This window comes from Macadamia integrifolia, unplaced genomic scaffold, assembly GCF_013358625.1.
Source record: "Macadamia integrifolia cultivar HAES 741 unplaced genomic scaffold, SCU_Mint_v3 scaffold860, whole genome shotgun sequence".
NCBI classification, from domain to species: Eukaryota; Viridiplantae; Streptophyta; class Magnoliopsida; order Proteales; family Proteaceae; genus Macadamia; species Macadamia integrifolia.
The window spans coordinates 32,287-52,290 of record NW_024870560.1 but is presented as its reverse complement, the minus strand read 5'-3'; the positions used below and the strand labels follow the sequence as shown (position 1 = coordinate 52,290).

The following is a 20,004-nucleotide window of genomic DNA, read 5'->3' as shown; positions in this document are numbered from 1 at the left end:
AGAGTAGAACATTACATGGACTAGCACAAGATTGGATTGGCCATGTCATCCCTTGGCATAACTGAAGAACATTGCCACACAGGAAATGGTTTATTATATCTGAAGACAAGTTCTCCTACTGTGGAACAACATAATCCAAAGTCAAAACTAGTTCCTCATTTCCGCTGGATCTTCTCACTATATTTGAATTTCAGATGTTACTTTGGTACCCATTTAAGCTTCTAAAATAAGCCAACCGCACAAAGCAGCCAAGTTGATTAAATATGGGAGATTTCCTGCTACACGTATCCAGGTCAGATGACAGTTTACATGAATTTTCATTTTAGACAGAATGACTGTATCTAGAGAATGAGTTCTAGGATAGTGGTAACTTTGTCCTTGCTTGAGTTACTATTCAAACTAATGCATACCATCGAATACAATTAGCTAGACTTCTAAGGGTGTTTGAGATGAATCCATGTACACAAGACAGAAGATATAATACCAAATATGATGACGTCTTACTTCTTATGATTACAAACAAGCAAAGACAAGATTTTAATCATAACCTGGTAATGATCAGGTATTTGTTACAAGTCCTGCTCTTTATCTTTGTCTAGGTATGACACAATAATGAAGATGTATCTAATAATTAATAAAGCACTCACTTAATCTCAATAATATAGAGAGCTAGAAGACATTGCAATTCCTTTAGGCATCAAGAAGGCAAGGTACACTATTGATCGATGTAGCGGGAATTTCTAATGGTACACCAGGGGTTGGTTCTAGTACCTGTGCATCTGGTAGCTCTTTTGACAACATCTCCTGCATATCAGTCATTAACTATTTGTTTAATTAAAATATCTTTCAGAAGGAGCTAAAATATATGATGGTGAAGTACTGAGCAGAACCTAAAATATTCTACAAAGGTAATATCAACCATAAGCAATCAGATTTGATCAAAGATTATTGCAAGAACATGTAGCGGTCATCACACTCCATGACCAATAAGACAATAAGAGATTCTTTTTCTCTCATTTTTTTTTTGGGGGCGGGGTGTGGTGGTGGTGTTACCTATAAGAGTTTCCGCAACATAATAATATCATAGTGAGTAAATTGCTAGCCAAAAATAAAAACAATTAATTTTAAAGAAGAATATAATATAACAACTATATGGTAGAAGTTTAGTTGTTTATCGTATAAAAATATACAAAAGTGCAATTGTATGATGATGATCAAATTTTTTTTTTTTTTCCTTTGGAAGACAATTAGCTATTAAAAGGTGGGTTTCCAGCCCAATCATATGGCAAAAATGTGGGTAAACAGTGGATTTCCAGCCCAATCATGTGGCAGCAATAACTGAGTTTTTCTTTCTTTTTTTTTTTTTTCCCTCTCTTCTTTATTTCTCTTTTTTTTGGGAAGGGTTGGGGGGGTCGGGGTAAGGGGTGGTTTCCCAACAAGTGACAAATCCTGACCTTGAATGATTCTATTGTTCCTTCAGCCTGAATTATACTTGCAAGAAATCCGTTGCTATCAAGGTCCCCATTTTTCATAGGCACAATGAATCTGTGAAAGACAAGCAGGGAAAAGATCACGCATTAAATACATTGGAAATAAAATCATGTTACAATAACGGTCAAGGTGAGGTCAGTGGCATATACTTGGCGTTAAGAAGCTTTGCAAGCTGCACCGCATCTTCTTGTCCAGAAACCAATGTCAAACTAGGAAGCAATTGCTTTATAACTGGAGTGATTACTATGTCAGCCTGCTCCTTTTCCAGAAATGCTTGGTTGTAGACACAGTGGGGTTCATAGTAGAGAGTTAACTGGCCTTGTGGAGAAGTGATGAGATACCTGGAATAGAATAACAGAGGTAGAGCAAATCATGTGAGGAATTATATTCAGATGCTAAATCCACTATGAAAGAAAAAGTATAAATCGTGCATCGAAAAGTGCAAGGAATTCACCCATTTTCTGGTCTCTGCCATGGAGGGCCCAGAATAGGTCCTGTAGTGGCCCTGATTGTGATTTTAGAACCATTCTGTCCTTCAATTTCAGAGCTTTGACCAGGTTCCAAATATGTAACCTTTAAATTTAAAAAAAAAATGTTCAAGAGTACATTCACTTAAGAGGTACAGATAGTTTATGAGAAGCAGGAAAAAAGAGTAGAGGACAATTTGGATATCTCCATCTATGAGTGGCGTCATTGATTTCTGGTACAAGGAACAACAATATAAGCATCTGAGTTTTCATGGTGAAAAATATTTGAGGTAGGTGGATGAAATGCTTCTTAGAATATATGTAGTGTTGCTTTATTCCTCTCCAACCCTTAATGTGTCTGAGGCATGCATGCAGCATGTATCAGACATTCTTTGCTGTCTTAGCAGGTGATTGAGTTTTTAAGCTCTTAAGGTTTGAATTGGTAAGCAGTGAAGTACTGTCAAGATTGTGACCATGTGCCAGATAGTTCAGTAACAAGGAACTGGTTATTGCTCATCACTTTAGGTCAGTTCGGAAAAGTAAAATGCTGTTGTTACAAGTTACCTTGGTTTAAGATCTCGGAAATCTCGCTAATATCTCGTTTTTTCAGAAAGGCGAGATAAGATGCATGGCGAGGTATAAATTGCACAAAACCTCGACCGAGATCTCGCCTCTCTCTCTCTCTCTTGAAGAAAAAACACTAAGGAACAAGGATTTTGGTATTTTTGCTTGAGGATCTCCATTCCTACACTCATTGAAGCTTAAAGAGTAGAGAATATTACCTCCTCATCCACATTTGGAGTTACTTTTCTACTCAAGAACCATTTTAGACAAAAAAAATCTTCACAAACCCATTTTCATGGAAACATAATCAATACTTGTTGGTTTACATTGGTTTTTTTATATGTGATGCATATAAGACTGATCTATAGATTAATGGAGGGAAATATATTTTTCTGTTTAAATAAATGATGCATATGTAACACCCTAACTTCATTTCTCTACCTTCCTCGTGGACAGGCAACAGTGCCAGGCAGAGAAGACCAATATTGGCTTGGTTGGCAGCAGTAGAATGCCAGGAAGGGAAAAATGACCCTACATGCACTCGTGCATCCTGCCTACAGTATTGGAGGAACCAGCAAGAGGAATGGGCTAAAAGGTAAATTAGAATCCACAATAAAGATTAGGTGTGATAGGGGATATTGCAGAACCAAGGGAAACTAAATTTAGCCCAACTGAATAGGGAGCATTGGGAATGACAGGCTGATCAGTACGAAATTTTTGTAAGGGGAGGGGAAATTGGAACACCCTAACTTCACTTCTCTACCTTCCTTGTGGATAAGCAACAATGCCAGGCAGAGAAGGCCAATATTGGCTTGGTTGGCAGCAGTGGAATGCCAGGAATGGAAAAATGACCTTACATGCACTTGTGCATCCTGCCTAGAGTAATGGAGGAACCAGCAAGAGGAATGGGCTAACAGGTAAATTATAATCCACAATAAAGATTAGGTGTGATAGGGGATATTGCAAACCCAAGGGGAACTAAATTTAGCCCAACCAACTAGGGAGCCTTGGGAATGACAGGCTGATCAGTTGACTTGGCAGAGAACTGATATGAGGGTGTGGGACACACACATACACACACCTATTTGACATGTGGTCCCCTTCGCTTCTAGAATCTCCAGTATTGGTACATCCTAGCATCATACCTAACTAAATGTGTACATACATAATTAAATGAATAAAATAATATAGCTAACTAATATACTTGAGTTATTTTATTTCTTTACTAAGAGGCCTTAGGCCCATTTTGGTGGAGGGGGAGATATGTATATGTCACTTAGAAGAAAAAAATATTACGTATATGTAATTAAAGATGTGTTAGGTGTCAACTTCTCTCACACCTAAGCTTTGAGCTTAGGACAACTTAGAGAGAAAAAGTGGGGGTGGGTTTAGTGTCTTCAGTGAAGGAAAGACACATCACAGTATTCGGTCAAGCCCATTTAACCCCCTTATGTCTAGCAAGCAGCAAGAAGAAGAAAGGAGAAGGAAGAAGGAGAAGAAAGAAAGAGAAGGAAGAGAAGAGAAGAGAGGGAGATTAAGGAAGAATTACTGCATCTAAGGCAAATTTTGGATCAACTAAGCTCCAAGTAAGTACTGTTGTTCATTAATTAAAGGATATGATAAATCTGACATAGGGTTTTGAATTATTCTCTTAAGAAGCTAGGGTTTTATAAATTCTGTATGAGAAATTGAAATCTGAGATGGAAATTTTCAGATTAAGCTTAGAATTGTGATAAATCAGATAACAGAATTTCAGATTAAGCTTGAAATGGGTACAAGTAGTGGCGGCTGGAAATTAAGGCTGGAATGAAATGGATCTAATTAAATTTTGTGGATTTCTGATTTTCTACTCTGTCCAGAACTGATGTAAGTTAATTTGATCTGAAAGAATACTCACAAAGTTTCCTACAAGTGAGTTAGACCTAAAATTTAGATTAGCTAAAGGTACTTGACCTGATGTCCATGTATAGGAGTCAGAGATAAAGAAAGGACCAAAAATTAGAATTGAACCATGTTGTAAATTGAGACATTTAGTAGAATTGTGGTAACTTCTTGACGCAGGGACCTTGTATAATCAAAATTTGTTAGTTGATTAAGATCCTTGACTTGTATGTAGCTCTGATTAAGAATATATATATAGGGCATGAAACTCAATTCTGCAAAATTCCTTGAGTTTAAGGTATATTTAGAAATTCTGGAAAAAAAAAAAAAATTCACCATCATAGAAATTGATAATTGGAGCTCAAACATGGGTTACTAGGAAGATTGGATTAAGGAAATAGATGTGCTATTACTGATTTGAAGCTCAGGGAAAGTGATAGGAACTGACTTAACATATCAGAACTTGAAAGGAGCTGGGCAGAATCGAATTCTGCCGGTTGTGGCATAACCGAACTGGCCAGCCGAGCGTCCCAGAAGTCTCCAGCCGGTTGAGTTTCTAGAAGCTATAAAAGGCTGTTGTATGGGCCTGCAACCTTTCCAGCCTACTCCGGACCCTAAATAAGTGAGATATAAGGCCATATAGCTTATACATGGCAGTGTTCATACTTGTAAATCTCAATTTTAAAAGGTTACAAGTGGGAACAAAATTGTCACCTAAGCTAAGACCTATGAAGAAAGGGAAAGAAAATAACCCTATGCAATCTGAACTAATAATAATAATATTTTTAAATATAGTAGTGATGATTTAAATATCTTATGACATAGAGAGTAAGAGTTGCAGTGAGAAAACCTACTCAATTCGGAAAGGAGAATTTGCTAACCTTGGACATCCAGGTGAGTGGGTGCCCTTCTCAACCCCCCATTCTTTTGGTGTATTTGTTTAATGTCGTTCATGCATTAAATTGCTTGTGCATGTGCATTTGCATTTACCTGCATTTATTCTTTGATGGTATTGTGAAGGAATGGGATGGAATGAAAATGAGAAAGGTAAGACAAGTGAGATGGGTCACGTGCAGATGCCCATGTTTGCATGTGTAATTGCAATGATTGGTTGTGCATCATTTAGAATGTTGGGTTAGGTATCACAACCCCAAGTGCTACACCCCTTGTCCGTAGAGGGTTAGGTACGAACTAATCCTGACTTATGTGGCTGCCAAATCAGTAGTGCACCTGTGATGAGATGTGTGATATCAGTTGTGGATGTGAGACAGAATACGACATACTGTATGCCTGGTGGACATTATTATATGGGATTACCCTCTAGGGGTTAGCTGGGGGCCCAAGGCTCTGACCGGGACCGGGTGGCTCCTGCCCGCAATGAGCTTGTATACCTGAGGCCCAACATACAGTGTAAGTGTTTGAGATTTTAAATGTAACCACAAGCGTACAGATTAGTGTAGCTACAGGTCGAACTCAGGGAGAGCAGCCACTTTATTTTTTTTTCTTTTAATAATGAGAAAGTGAACCTATTAATGGCTGTGATCTAATTCTAACTACCGTCCTAAACATATGTATCTAAAATAACGTCCTAACCATTCGTCATCTAAGAATTTAAAGACACAAGCCACGCAATTAAAATTAAATAAATAAATAAGTGAAAATAAACAACCCACGCAATTAAAAATAAAGGAAAAAAAATGCTGAAATAAAAATAAAGTAAAAGAAAGGGGAGAAAGCTAGAGAGAGACTCACAAGTAGGTTTCTCTACTTAGCCCGAGGGATGCATCATGATATGAGCTTCCCTACTTGACCAGAGAGTCACTCTTACAAGGGTTACTCTACTTGGCTTTAGGGAAAAGGGAGACAATTAAAATAAAAGCAATAAATTGATGGTTCTATGGCTAGGAGGGGCAAAGCCAACACATACACTAGCCATGAACCTTGGGGGAAAGGGATAGCAATAATGTAACGATTGAAATTAAAATCCTAAATTAAGAAAGAAAGGGTAGTCAGAAGAGGGAATGAGAGGGGGGAGAGAAGACTACTGAGGGAGTCTACTTACATGAACTTCAACCCTTGAACTGAAAACTTGATCGATTTGAGATACTACCAGTACTAAAAACCAGATCTAGAATAAACCAAATCTGAAATTTCTAATACTAGAGAAAACAAATCTGAAGAAAAAAATTGAACTTGAAAGACATGCTTCATAGATTGTTCTTGTCACCTAGAACTAAGCCTAAAACTAGAACTTGAAAATTACAACTTCAATTACTTAAATAATAAAAATAAAAGACTGAATCAAAAATAAAAGTGCTTGCATTAATTGAATAAAAGAACTTACAAAAGTGTTTAAAGCATAAACCTAGAACTAGAGATAGAGAATGAAATAACTAGAGAAAGAGATAGAGCAAAAAAAAAACCCTAGAAGAATGAATTAGAGAGGAAGAGAGGGACAATTTTTTAGAGTTTTGTGAACTCCCTTTTATAGGGAATAGGAGAGAGAGAAGGACGTCCAAGGGTGGATCCCCTTGGACGATTTTGTGGTGAGGTGGAGGAGAGAGAAGAGAGAAAACGTGTGGAGAGATCTCCCACGATTTTCTTGCCTTTTTTTCCCTATTTTTTCTCTTTTTTCTATTTTTCTCTCTCTGCTTGCACAAGAAACCCCCCTTGGCCGATTTTCCTTCTTGGATTTGGACAATATTCTATTTTAAATGGGAAATTCCATCCATGCCCTTGTCTTTTCTTTTCTTTTTTTTCTTCTTTCCTATTTTTTGTCTTTATTTTCTCTCTTCTTTAAACTTGCGTACAACTATCTTGGCCGACCTCCTTTGAGTGATGAGTAGGAGAGAGAAAATATTCTAAAAAAAACCTCAACAAAATAGCAGTTAAGAGGTTCGAACTTGAGACCTCCTAATAAGGAAGAGATTTTGCACATCACAACTCACCAACTACACTAGGTAGTTGTTGTCACCAAAAACGAATCTTCAATCACTTAAGGATGTGGTCCATTGATCCTTGTTGGCAGTTGGAATATTCCTTATACCCTTAGGAAAACTGCAGACAGGTTGGTTCTGCATCTCGGTTCAGTTCTGATCCATTATTCTTTTTCTTGCCCGAAAAGAATAATCACTTGTACGGTTGACCAAACGAATGTGTACTTTTAATTGAACACGTCCATCTTGCTCAGAATTTCGTCCTCTTCGTAACCATGAAAAGAAATAGGACCTCTTTACGTGTAAAATTGGAGATATAGCGCCCAATAGTCCTTAAGGCATTGAAAATATAAAACCTGCAAAAAGAGAGTAAAACCCAAGGTAGCTCCATTCTAAATATGTAAAATGCATGATTTACTACCCTAGATTTCACACATAAATGTGCTCATCAGTAGGGTATACCACCTCTGTTGCGTAGCACTATACCCATAGGTGATGAGACTTAGTAATGGACTAGGGGATGAGAATAGTTAATTAAATTGACTCATAAGCATCATTCTCTATGTGTGGAGTATGCATTGCATATGGATGCGTGTGCTTCTTCTCTCCCACCCCTCACTGAGCATGACATGCTCACCCCCCTTTATTTTGATCCTATAGATGACGAAGGCGGTATTCTGCCGACTCCCGGCAATGATTATGAGACAATGGCCATGGATCACATGGCCTATATTCAAGAAGATGAACTCGACTATGGACCTGCCTGTGACTGTGATGACTGAGCCTACGGAGGCCAGTGTTACCGAGGAGTAGTGATGAGCACATTTATGTGTGAAATCTAGGGTAGTAAAACATGCATTTTACATATTTAGAATGGAGCTACCATGGGTTTCTCTCTTTTTGCAGGTTTTATATTTTTAAGGCCTTAAGGACTATCGGACGTTATATCTCCAATTTTACACATAAAGAGGTCCTATTTCTTTTCATAGTTGCGAAGAGGACGAAATTCTAAGCAAGATGGACGTGTTCAATTAAAAGTACATATTCGTTTGGTTAACCGTACAAGTGATTATTCTGTTCGGGCCAGAAAAAAAATAATGGATCAAAACTGAACCGAGATGCAGAACCAGCCCGTCTGCATTTGTCCCAGAGGTACAAGGAATATTTCAAATGCCAACAAGGATCGATGGACCACATCCTTAAGTGATTGAAGATTCGTTTTTTGTAACAACTACCTAGCGTAGTTGGTAAGTTGTGGTGTGCAAAATCCCTTGCTTATTAGGAGGTCCCCAGTTCGAACCTCTTACCTGCCATTTTGTTAAGGTTTTTTAGAATATTTTCTCTCTCCTACTCATCACTCAAAAGAGGTCGGCTAAGATAGTTGTACGCAAGTTTGAAGAATAGAGAGAAAATAAAGAGAAAAAATAGGAAAGAAGAACAAAAGAAAAGAAAAGACAAGGGCATGGATGGAATTTCCCATTAAAATAGAATATTGTCCAAATCCAAGCAAGGAAAATCAGCCAAGGGGGGTTTCTTGCGCAAGAAGAGAGAGAAAAATAGAAAAATGGAGAAAAAATAGGTAAGAAAAATCGTGGGAGATCTCTCTCCACACGTTTTCTCTCTTCTCTCTCCACCTCATCAACAAGATAAAAAAAATATTTTTTTTTAGAAGCTAAAATTGTTAGCTTCCCTCCCCCATTCTCTATATAATAGAATTAACATAAGGGGAGGAGGCACTTCATTCTTCTTCTAGGGTTTTTTCTCTTAGTTGCTCTATTTTTTTCTCTAGTTTTCTCTTCCCTAGCTCTAGTTCTAGGTTTATGCTTTAAACACTTTTGTAAGTTCTTTTTATTCAATTAATGCAAACACTTTTGTTTTTGTTCAGTCTTTTATTTTTATTGTTTAAGCAATTGAAATTGTAATTTTCAAGTTCTAGTTCTAGGCTTAGTTCTAGGTGACAAGAACAAGCTATGAAGCATATCTTTCAAGTTCAATTTTTTTTCTTCAGATTTGTTTTCTATAGTACTAGAAATTTCAGATTTGGTTTATTCTAGATCTGGTTTTTAGTACTGGTAGTATCAAATCGATCAAGTTTTCAGTTCAAGGGTTGAAGTTCAAGTAAGTAGGCTCCCTCAGTAGTCTTCTCTCCCCCCCTCTCATTCCCTCTTCTGACTACCCTTTCTTTCTTAATTTAGGATTTTAATTTCAGTCATTACATCATTGCTATCCCTTTCCCCCAAGGTTCATGGCTAGTGTATGTGTTGGTTTTGCCCCTCCTAGCCATAGAACCATCAATTTATTGCTTTTATTTTAATTGTCTCCATTTCCCTAAAGCCAAGTAGAGTAACCCTTGTAAGAGTGACTCTCTGGTCAAGTAGGGAAGCTCATATTATGATGCATCCCTCAGGCTAAGTAGAGAAACCTACTTGTGAGTCTCTCTCTAGCTTTATCCCCTTTCTTTTACTTTATTTTTATTTCAGCATTTTTTTCCTTTATTTTTTTTTTATTACGTGGGTTATTTATTTTCAGTTATTTATTTATTTAATTTTAATTGCGTGGCTTGCGTCTTTAAATTATTAGATGACGAATGGTTAGGACGTTATTTTAGATACATATATTTAGGACGGTAATTAGAATTAGATCACAATCATTAATCGGTTCACTTTCGCATTATTAAAAGAAGTAAAAAAATAAAGTGGCTGCTCTCCCTGTGTTTGACCCGTAGCTACACTAATCCGTACGCTTGCGGTTACATTTTAAATCCCAACAAGTAGCGATATCATTGACCATTCTTTTTGTGTACATACAAGCTTCTGCTGAGATCACTTTTGGTGATCTGAGCTCTTTTTGGGAGATGACATATTTTGTGTAAATATTCCATGATATTTTGGATAACTTTAATATATGTGGATAACTGTAAGATATGGATGACTGTATTACGTCTATAAATATAAATATGGTATCACATAGTGACACTGGATGGCTATGAATTTTAGTACTGTACATATGATGTATGCAGCAGCTCTGATCTCTAGTTAGGTATTGTGGTGTTGTAGATTACCCAGAGTCTAGATCCTGAGGAAAACAGGTTGACCAGATACGGTGATGTGCCCAACGCCGGCATACCAGTGTCGTATTGAAGGTAGGGTGTGACAGCATATAACACTGACCTTATGTTGTTATGTGGCTTATCTTATGTCATTTCAAATTTTCAATGTAAGTGAATGTAACTCATCAGTCATCAATGTTAATTGTTAAACAATTAAGTAATTATCTATGATGTCTTTTAAATTCTTACGATTATGTTGTATCATGTGTTGATTGTGGAATGTGGATTGTGGAATAGAGCATACTAGCCTAGGATCCGAAGAGTCAGAGACTACTTACATAGGGCACGAAGTCAAAGTACCACTTTCAGTTTGATTTTTGAAAAACTGATGTTTCCATTGTGTTTAGAAAGCATAAAATAGGATAAATACCAAGTTTCAAGGGCTACAAAGACCATACGGCCACCGAGTCGACCGGGGAAAAAATACATGATCTCGGCGAGATCTCGCCCAGATCTCTCTTTTTTGGATCAATAAGATGGGTGGCGAGAGTGAGATCTTAAACCTCGCAAGTTACAACCATGTAGTACGGATGTAACAATCATCTAGAATTATTGTCATCTAAAGAATGTTCAACTAGATTGAAGCTAGGATGCATCCCTGAGAAAATAAAAGAACTTGCTCTCCGTAATCCAAAAATCAAAAAACTAGAGGAATATGACGAGTTAGTTCATAAGTAGGAAGCCAGGAATCCAACAACAAAGGGATGGACATGGACACCGCCATGGTTCAAGGTTTCAACCGATACCGTCAAAATTTCCCACATTTCCACAATATCCCAAGACTCCTATGCCAAATACCATGTGACTTTAAAAGTCACTAATTTCGACCAGTATCAACCAAAATTCCTACATTACGAAATGTGGGAATTTTCAAGTGGACCAATGGGTTCGACCCTTTGGTTTGAACCAGCCTTTATAAAATCTCTTAAATGAGAAATCAAGCCTTCTTATTTCAAAATTTCGACCCTCACGGCCTCACCCCATATTTCTTCTCTATGAAGTGGGAAACTTGGGAAAGCACTTAAGATTTTGCCCTTGTGCCATCATATCTTCATTCTAAGCTTGGATCTTACACATTCATAGCAAATCTACCTAGGGAAGGGAGCTTGGACCAAAAAGGTAAATCCCATCTTCCCCAAAAATCATTTTTTTTATAGAATATACTTGGACATTCTACTTGGAGTTGACTGTTGAGTGTTGGCTATTGAGTGTTCAATGTTCAGTATTGAGACTTGAGACTTGAGACTTGAGACTTGAGAGATAACTCACAATTATGAAATATTATTATTTATTTTGGATCATTTACATTATGTTTTGTTTGTTTTAAACTTTTAATCATGTATTTCACATTTTTAGTTAGTAACTTATATATGCACTTATGTAGTATAGTTTCAGTCAACGATTCAACGTACATTAGCAAACTTTCGTCAACACCACAAATATGACTTTAAGTGTTTTATCCACGAAACTAATTATGTAAATGGCTTGAAAATGTCTAAAATAGGACGTACACAAAAAATAGGCAAAAAAACACATTTTAGGGGGGTCGAAACCAAAGTTTTCACCAAACTGTGAAAATTTCCCTGGTTTCCTCGAAAATTCCCAGATTTCAACCGAAATTTCGATCTCAACCGAAATTTCGATCTCCCCAAGGGTCAAAACCCGATATTTTGAACTTTGTTCACCGCAACTAGTCCAGGCTAAAATCTATTGCGACCTTAATAGATAAAAAAGGAAAATTATGTCATGAACAGGCCTTGTAATGCAACCTAGGGTCCAAAACACCCTAATTAGGTCACCATGGGCCCAAAAAATTGAAAAAAGCTCAAAATAATGGGATCAATGGTAATATCGTAAATATTTAGAACAGTTCGGAACCTCTTTTGGACCAGTAATAATCAAGGGTGTAAGAGTAACTCAATTTAAAGGGGAAGGATGAAACTAGAATATTTTAAGTAAGAATAGGGTAAAACAGAACATTTATGAAAATTCTGTCCTCAAACATAATTAAGAAGAAAGTTCTTCATGATTCAACAGAACCAACAGGGGACCTAGTTCAATTTTAGGTGGTATCTCTCTCTCTCTCGTATAAACTCCAATCAAGATGAAATTTGGGGATTAGATTCCTAAACCAGAGATCTCTTGAATGCTACACGTAGCAGATCAAATCATTGACCAATAAAATAATAATAAATCTTTGAAACTGTTTTGGGCAGAGTGAACTATCGCTTGGTCCAATGGTAAGAAACGAATGTTGCAACCTAGTGGTCAAGCGGTCGAAACAACCCCTAAACATAAGGCTGCATAGTTCTCGCCCTAGATCTCGCACATGTGGGAGCCTCATGCACCAGATACGTAAAAAAAAGAATGGTAGCTTACACTTGAGAAGAAGAAACAGCAGTCGAACCAACCTTAAACTCTCACAGCAACTAGTGTAAACTAAAAATATTTCATTCAATTCCAGTCTTAGGCCATCATGGTCGCCTTAAGAGAACGTCACAATGCCTTAAGGGTCTAACTAGGCAAGGCACCTGGTAGTGAAGCAGCCCAAACTGTAGATTAACTCATACAATTGCATTGGCCTCTTCTCTAGCATTAAGCCCAAAACCTTGCAATTAACTATCTTAAAAATAAGCTTTCATGGAAGGTTAAGTGCTCAAACTACATTTGCTAAGATGAGGTTGGTTTCTGCTTTTGTGTCTGACAACTATATAGACTGCTGTAAAATCCTCGTAAGGCTGTAAAGTACCCTATTGTTGAAAAATGAGTCTTCTCTACTAGTCTATTGGAGGAGTAGTAGTAAAACTAACTGAGTTGGCTTCAACCTCGTCATCATGACCATAATTGGGTTCAACATCCAGATCAGAAGGATAAGGCTCACAAACCTCCACATCATCCTTGTTGCCTATCCCTACCAACGTCTCAACCTCGGTCACAGAATGGGTCTTGTTGGGACACTTGATGCCGGAGTGACCTTTCTTGTCACAATTGTGACACACAATCTTTTCTTCAATCTTGCAAGGCTCAACTTTTTTCTTCAATCTTGCAAGGCTCAAATTTTTTCTTCAACCCCAGGTGTAGGCTTGTAAGCTGAAGAAGCCTTGAGCTTGTCCTTCAATTAGTTGTACATTTCTTTGCCTGTCTTGGCATACACGGCAGCCACATCACCTGATCTGAAATCCCCATTGGCAAGCTCTAACCAAATCTTTGGTTCAGCCCTCTGATATACCTCAATACCCGTTGTTGGTTTGTCTCTTGAAGCCTGCATCTGGAAAACAACTTATAGAATGCCATGGTGTAAGTATCCAAATCTTACTACCTTGGTATAAGTCGACCATCTTGTCGAAGAGCACTTTCTCGTAGTTGGGAGCAGCAAATTTCTCATTCAATCTCTACTTCATCACCTCCTCATTGGTGACCCATATCTGCCTACTCACCTCCCAATTGGTGATGGGTCCAAGTTGCCTAATGAATCTCAACTACAAAACATCATCCCACCACGAATATGCGTACCCAATGAATTTAGTGGGGTGAGCTTGAACTTATTATCATTTTGAAAGACTTGTAGTAAAAAATCATGTCAACTTCAGTCAACCAATTAAGAAAATCCGCTCTAGTGGTGCTCTTGGAGGTGCATCTATAAGTCATAGAGTACCAAACTGGGGACCTAGTGAGCACCTTTAATGGATGCCTTGATTTCTCGCTAGACATGGACTCTAGTGGATTTAGCTCCGAGTAAGGACCTTATGTGGTGTCGTAGGGTGTACACTATCAAGTACAATTCAGATGGTTCAGTTCAGCGGTTCAAAGTCCTATGAAGGGTTATACTCAGACCTATGGTGTGGATTACTTTGAGGTCTTTTCACCTATTGCTTGGCTTATTTCTGTCCATAGCTCATTTCTTTAGCCTTGAGTTATGATTTGTTATTATATCAGTTGGATGTTAAAAATGCTTTCTTATATGGTGATTTATATAAGGCATACATAAAGCAACCTCCTAGGTATGTTGCTCAAGGGGAGAATGCTCACAAACATGTATGTTACGCAATGCAATTTATGGGCTCAACCAGTCACCTAGAGCCTGGTTTGATAAGTTTCGTTTGATTGTTACTCGGTGAGGGTTCTCACAATGTTATTCTAACCATTCTGTGTTTGTTCATCACCAAGATTCTAGGGCATAACTGTATTTGTTGTGTATGTTGATGATATTATCATATCTGGAGATGATACATTTGGGATCATAAAGGTGGAATCTTACTCACAACAACATTTTCAAAAGGACTTAGGTGCACTCAAGTATTTTCTTGGTGTTAATGTACTTTGGAGTAAAAATGGGATTAGTCTCTATTAAGTTTGTCTTGAATTCTTGACCCGTTTAGAAGACTAACCCGCTCCGACATATTTTAGTGGCGACCCGAATGGGAAGTTTTCTGAGATCTGTGATGGAAGCAGAGGGGTTGGGCCGATAGGCCCAAGCCCGGAGCCCAACAATGATCTCGTATGGGGGTGCGGGGGCGGTATGGTTCGACCAGATTGACCGCGACCCAATGGGTCGACCCGCGACTTAGAGTATATAATGTAATGTTGTCTTGTTGAGAAAGTCATTGTATTTTGGGGATTTTTTGAGCTAAGGTTTCAGGGCGAGTTTTCTCGCCGCTGCTTGGGTGTAATCTCTCTTTTGCATACTGAACATCTTCTTCTTCGCCAGAGGACATAGCACACCACATCGGTGAGTGAACCTCGTTAAATCTCTGTGTGTTGTGCAATTTGTCTCGGTTTATTATCATATATCTTGGTGCTCTAACAATCTCTCACAGAGAAAATATGTTCTGGGTCTTTTGTTTAAGACTGGTATCCTTGCTTCCAAACCGGTTGATAAATTTATGCATCCACCCCAAAAGTTTGGAACAAATGATGGTGAGAAGCTTGATGATAAGCACCGATACAAGAGATTAGAAGGTAAACTCATTTACCTTTCCGTTACTAGACCAAACATAACATTTGTTGTTGGGGTTATTAGTTAGTCTATGGAATCAACTAAGAAGCTTCATTGGTAGGCAGCACGTCAAATACTAAAGTATCATAAGAGTGCTCCAAGAAAGGGGACTCATTTCGTGACCTAATTGGCATATTGATGTGGTTGGATATTTTGATGCAGATTGGGCTAGTGTTGATGGTGATAGAAGGTCTACCCAAGTTAGTGCACTTTTATTAGTGGAAATCAATCCTATCACATGGAGAAGTAAGAAATAAACGACTATGGCTAGGTCTAGTATTTAGTCTGAGTATAGACCCACGGCCCATACAACAGCCTAGTTAATGTTGTTGAAATCCTTGCTAAAAGAGTTGAGGTTTCCAATTACTAAACCTATAATTGCCAGCAACCCATTGTTTAATGAAATGAGGAAACACTTAACACTAGGAAAGAGAGGTACCGCAAAGTGATTAGTTTAGGTATTTGGAATCAATTATAACTAAAAAAGGTGATATAGATGATGTTTCTTAGAGGATTAAGGTGGGGTGGACGAAGTGGAGAGGTGTGTCCAAAGTATTGTGTGACCAACGTATTCTTTTAAAGCTCAAAAGAAAGTTCTATGGGACAGTCGTTCGACCGGCTATGATGTATGGTGCGGAATGTCGGGCTGTTAAAAAGTGTCATGTTGACTAGCTTCATGTAGGAGAGCTGAGGATGTTGAGAAGGATGTATGACAAGACTAGGAAGGATAAAGTAAGGAATGACTATATTAGAGCAGATTTGGGAGTTGCCCTGATTCTTGATAAGTTTTGAGAAAGTAGTTTGAGGTGGTTTCTTGGGTTTCTAAATCCAAGTGTTGTTTTCATCTACCTGCTATTTTGGTAACCCGCTGATTACTCTAAACCTGACGATTTGAATTAATTTTGAAGTATTATATTCCATCTGTCAAGTATTGAATCTGGCTGTGTTGATATGTTGTTTTGCCATGGGCATTTGAGGATTATATATATATATATATATAACAAGGCCCCAAAGAGATTTGAACTCTACCTATCAATTGTGAGGCGTTGGTCCTTGCCAACTGAGCTACCTCCTTGGCTTAGTTGACTTTCTATTTCCAGACCTTGATGAATAACTTGGAATCCAACCATTGCTATTTTGAGGGATTGAAGTACTACTAGTTACTTACATGTGACTTGAGTTTGGGGCTAATCTGAGCCCTAGACTAGAGATTAACTGTGGTATTTAACCTGCTGGTTTTGAGCCTTACAATTCTGCCCGTTGGATCGGCATCTGAAACTTTCCTTAGGGATGCCTTGATTCCATCAGGTCCTTGATTTCCCATCAAGGGCACCTGCAAACTTCCACAGCATATGTGTTGTTTTAAGGTTGAATCACATGCAAAGAAAAAATATTTTCAGTTCAACTTTTGTAATGTTTTGATACAAGGACATTTCTGACCAAAACCTAAACTGTGTTCAGTCCCTGGTTGCTCTATCACTATCTTATGTGTAAAGGGTTTTAAAAATACATTCTGTTTAGTTTGGAGTCTTTTACTTTGTTATTTGAGTAATTCTGGAAATAGAACATCCGTCTTTTTTTTTTCTTTTTTTTTTTTTTTTTTTTTTTTTTTTTTTTTTTGGTGCATTTAGCTCAAGTCAAAATAAAAATTTTAATTTACTTTCTTTCGTCTTTCTAGGGGCGTTAAACCACATATGTAAGTGTTTTTAGGCTTGACCAACCAGCCAGACCTGCAATGCTAGTCAATAAGATAGATATAAATAAAAACCTGAATAAATAGTTACTACTTATATAAAACCAAGGTTTTAAACATTAGGACCAGCCAATAACAACCAAAGACAGTATACCTACACCCACCAGCATCCCCCAAAACTCAGCCACTGTGGGCTGAATTGGCCAACCTGTACTGGGGTTAGCAGAGCCTGAGAGAATTTTGGATCCCAAATGTGAAATCCTTGCAAGGGATGCTCAAAAAGCAGAATCCCAAAGCAATTAACCTCTTTTTTCCAAGATAGGTAGCTCCACATGGTTGAAGAAATAGCTCATATCAAGAAAGTATACTCATAATGCCTTCCCATGATAAAGAGAAGCTTTGAAATTCTTGAGGCTGTTTCACAATGGGGATATTGAAAACCAATTTTGTCTCATCACTAGGACAATGCAGCTCTGACATCCCTTCCAATGATAGTGAAATAAAGAAGGCACAACCACAATAGATTGGATTGCCTGGCATAGCCAAAGAATGGGTCAGTTGTTGTAGGACCTGGTTAAGAAATCTATTTTCAAGAAGAAGAAGAAGATAAGCTTGCTGAAATGAAAAAAGACGAGTTAGAAGGTGACTAAGTGAAAGAGAATGTAGAAAAAAGTTTGTCATGTAGCTACCCTAGTCTATCAAGTCCCTCATCCACCTTCAGAACAGCTAGGGAGACTTTGACTTACCAGATAGGCTTGCTAGCTGATCCTTGTGCATCTTACTTGGAGCTCACAGTTTCTAGTTAGCAGGAGTGCTCAGGACGCATCTGCATGCTTAAGTTTTTCAGCTTCCCCTTCTTGCACAGCAAACATAAAGCCTTTGTTCTTCCTTTTCCAGTGTATATAACATATTGATTTTCTGTAGCTTTGCCAAGCATATAAAGGCTTTACTTCAGAGTCACTTAAAAGTTTCTATGCCTTTTCAACCGTACATAGTTTCTTCCTGATTCTTGTCAAGAAGCAACAAGATTAAGTCTCAATGGGTCTTCCTCTCCAGTGAGAAGGACAGGTTTTGAATTCCTCATATTCCGTTTTCAATATTTCCTGGAATCAGGAATGCGCTTTGAAAAATAAGCAGCAAGATTGTATTTCTACATTTAATTTTTCCTCCTCACTTTAGACTATCAGCATGGGAAGCAAATTGTAGGCCCATAGGAGCTTCATTCACATCTTCTTTTCTACGTAACCATTATATAGAGCATTCTTGATTCTATGATTTCATACCCTCCTCCAAATCATTCTCTCACAAGTTATATATAAGGTAGTTCCTTTTCCAATGTTTTCACATATAGGTATTTTTATTTGGTTTAAAAGTTGATGCTGCTTATGTAACAGAAAACAAAAAAAGCAGTATACGATTTGTATCGTCAAAATTAAAAATACGCGGACTAAACATAACACGAAGAACGTAATTTACATGCTTCATCATATGAGATGTTTTGAGAGAAGAAAATGAGATTGCAAGGTAAACTTTCGCTTCATGGAGTTTCTTGGACAACTAACATAAATTAAAGGAAACATGAAAAAATAATCAAAAGACCCAATTTCTTACCGGCCCCAAGTCTCAGGGACACGATTCCAGACCCTACCATGGACGTCGGTACCCCCCCCAGGCAGGGCCGCCACCCCTGCCTTTCTATTTTCTACCCAAAAAAGAGGTTGGCCATTGGACAACAGAATTAAGTCAACACAGTCATAGAGTGGCGTCACTTACATTTCTGAAAAGGGGGTTCAACAATGTTTCTGCATTGGCAGTTGCTATGACTGGAAGATTTGGGAACTTTTCAGACAGCGGCTTCAAGGTCTTCATATGGCAGTGATCATCAAGGCTTTGTGTAATGAGTAAACAATTGATTTCCGGAAGATCTCTAAGCTGCTCTAGAACCACAATTCAATGATAACGAACTTAATTAGTTCAAAAATGGCAGAACCTTTTTTAATGAAACTAGATTCATGGATATCGACAGCCTACCTGGAAACTCTTCAAAAACTTCTTGGCTGCATCGTAAAGCCAAGGAATTCCAAAATCCAAGTTACCAACCAAGATTGGATCGACCAATATTTTCGACCCACCAACATCCCACAACCAACTATTCCCCTAAACAAATATCAACAATAATTTAAAAAAAAAAAAAAAAAAAAAAAAAATGCAACAGAACGCAAATTTAAGGAAAATTTTAGTCCCAGGAGAGCAAGGACTCACCTCCAAGTAGGTGAGTTTGAATAAATCAGTGCCGGAGAAACTCGATTCAACCGCGTTCTTTTCGGAAACCACAGCAGAAACAACCCGATTGCACCTGTAAACGAGTGTGAGTGGTGATATAGTTCGCACCTTCGTGACATAAGCTTGTAAAGAAGAAGATGAGAGAGAGAAACCTGCGTTTTGGCAGCTTCAATTTGCAGGAAGGAAGAGAGATTGGACTGTAAGAAGTGGGAAACCTATGGGGAGACGAGGATGGAATAGAGGGTCTGCTGCGTATACTGGTTTTGTAAGAGTATAGGAGAGAGTTGAACTGAAGAGCCATGAAGGTATCAAAGACAAGGAAGCGCAAGGCTCACTGCTACAAAATTTATGGAAATCAAAATCGACAACTATTTGATTTGCAGGTTCTTCGAGTTGAGCGTCTCATCTGCGTCCAAGTGTTCCCGCGAATTGAAGCCATTAATATCTTTGTTGGTTCAGTTCGGTTTGGCCGGTTTAAATTCAGCTCGGCCCAATAATTCGCCTATTTTTCACAACGATGGTATAATCAATATTTCAGATTTAGAACCTCTCTAAATATATAGCCGCTGTGCGCTAGGCATCTA

At 38.0% G+C, this 20,004-nt stretch overlaps 1 protein-coding gene across 2 annotated transcripts; it reads right to left on the bottom strand.

Moving 5' to 3' along the window:
• Positions 1-361: 361 nt before the first annotated feature.
• On the bottom strand, positions 362-19,857 carry LOC122070244. 2 transcript variants are annotated; one of them, XR_006137708.1, is made up of 9 exons: positions 19,573-19,857; positions 19,400-19,493; positions 19,169-19,294; positions 18,911-19,069; positions 1,946-2,064; positions 1,641-1,832; positions 1,455-1,545; positions 608-804; positions 362-532 (listed from the first exon to the last, which is right to left on the bottom strand). XR_006137708.1 is itself a non-coding variant. In XM_042634371.1 (8 exons), exons 1-8 carry the CDS (start codon positions 19,719-19,721, stop codon positions 691-693), a joined length of 1,044 nt encoding a protein of 347 aa, XP_042490305.1. In that variant the 5' UTR covers positions 19,722-19,857; the 3' UTR covers positions 459-690. The 2 variants fall into 2 exon arrangements, 1 of the variants encoding a protein (XP_042490305.1); XM_042634371.1 differs by having other exon boundaries at positions 459-804.
• Positions 19,858-20,004: the final 147 nt, after the last annotated feature.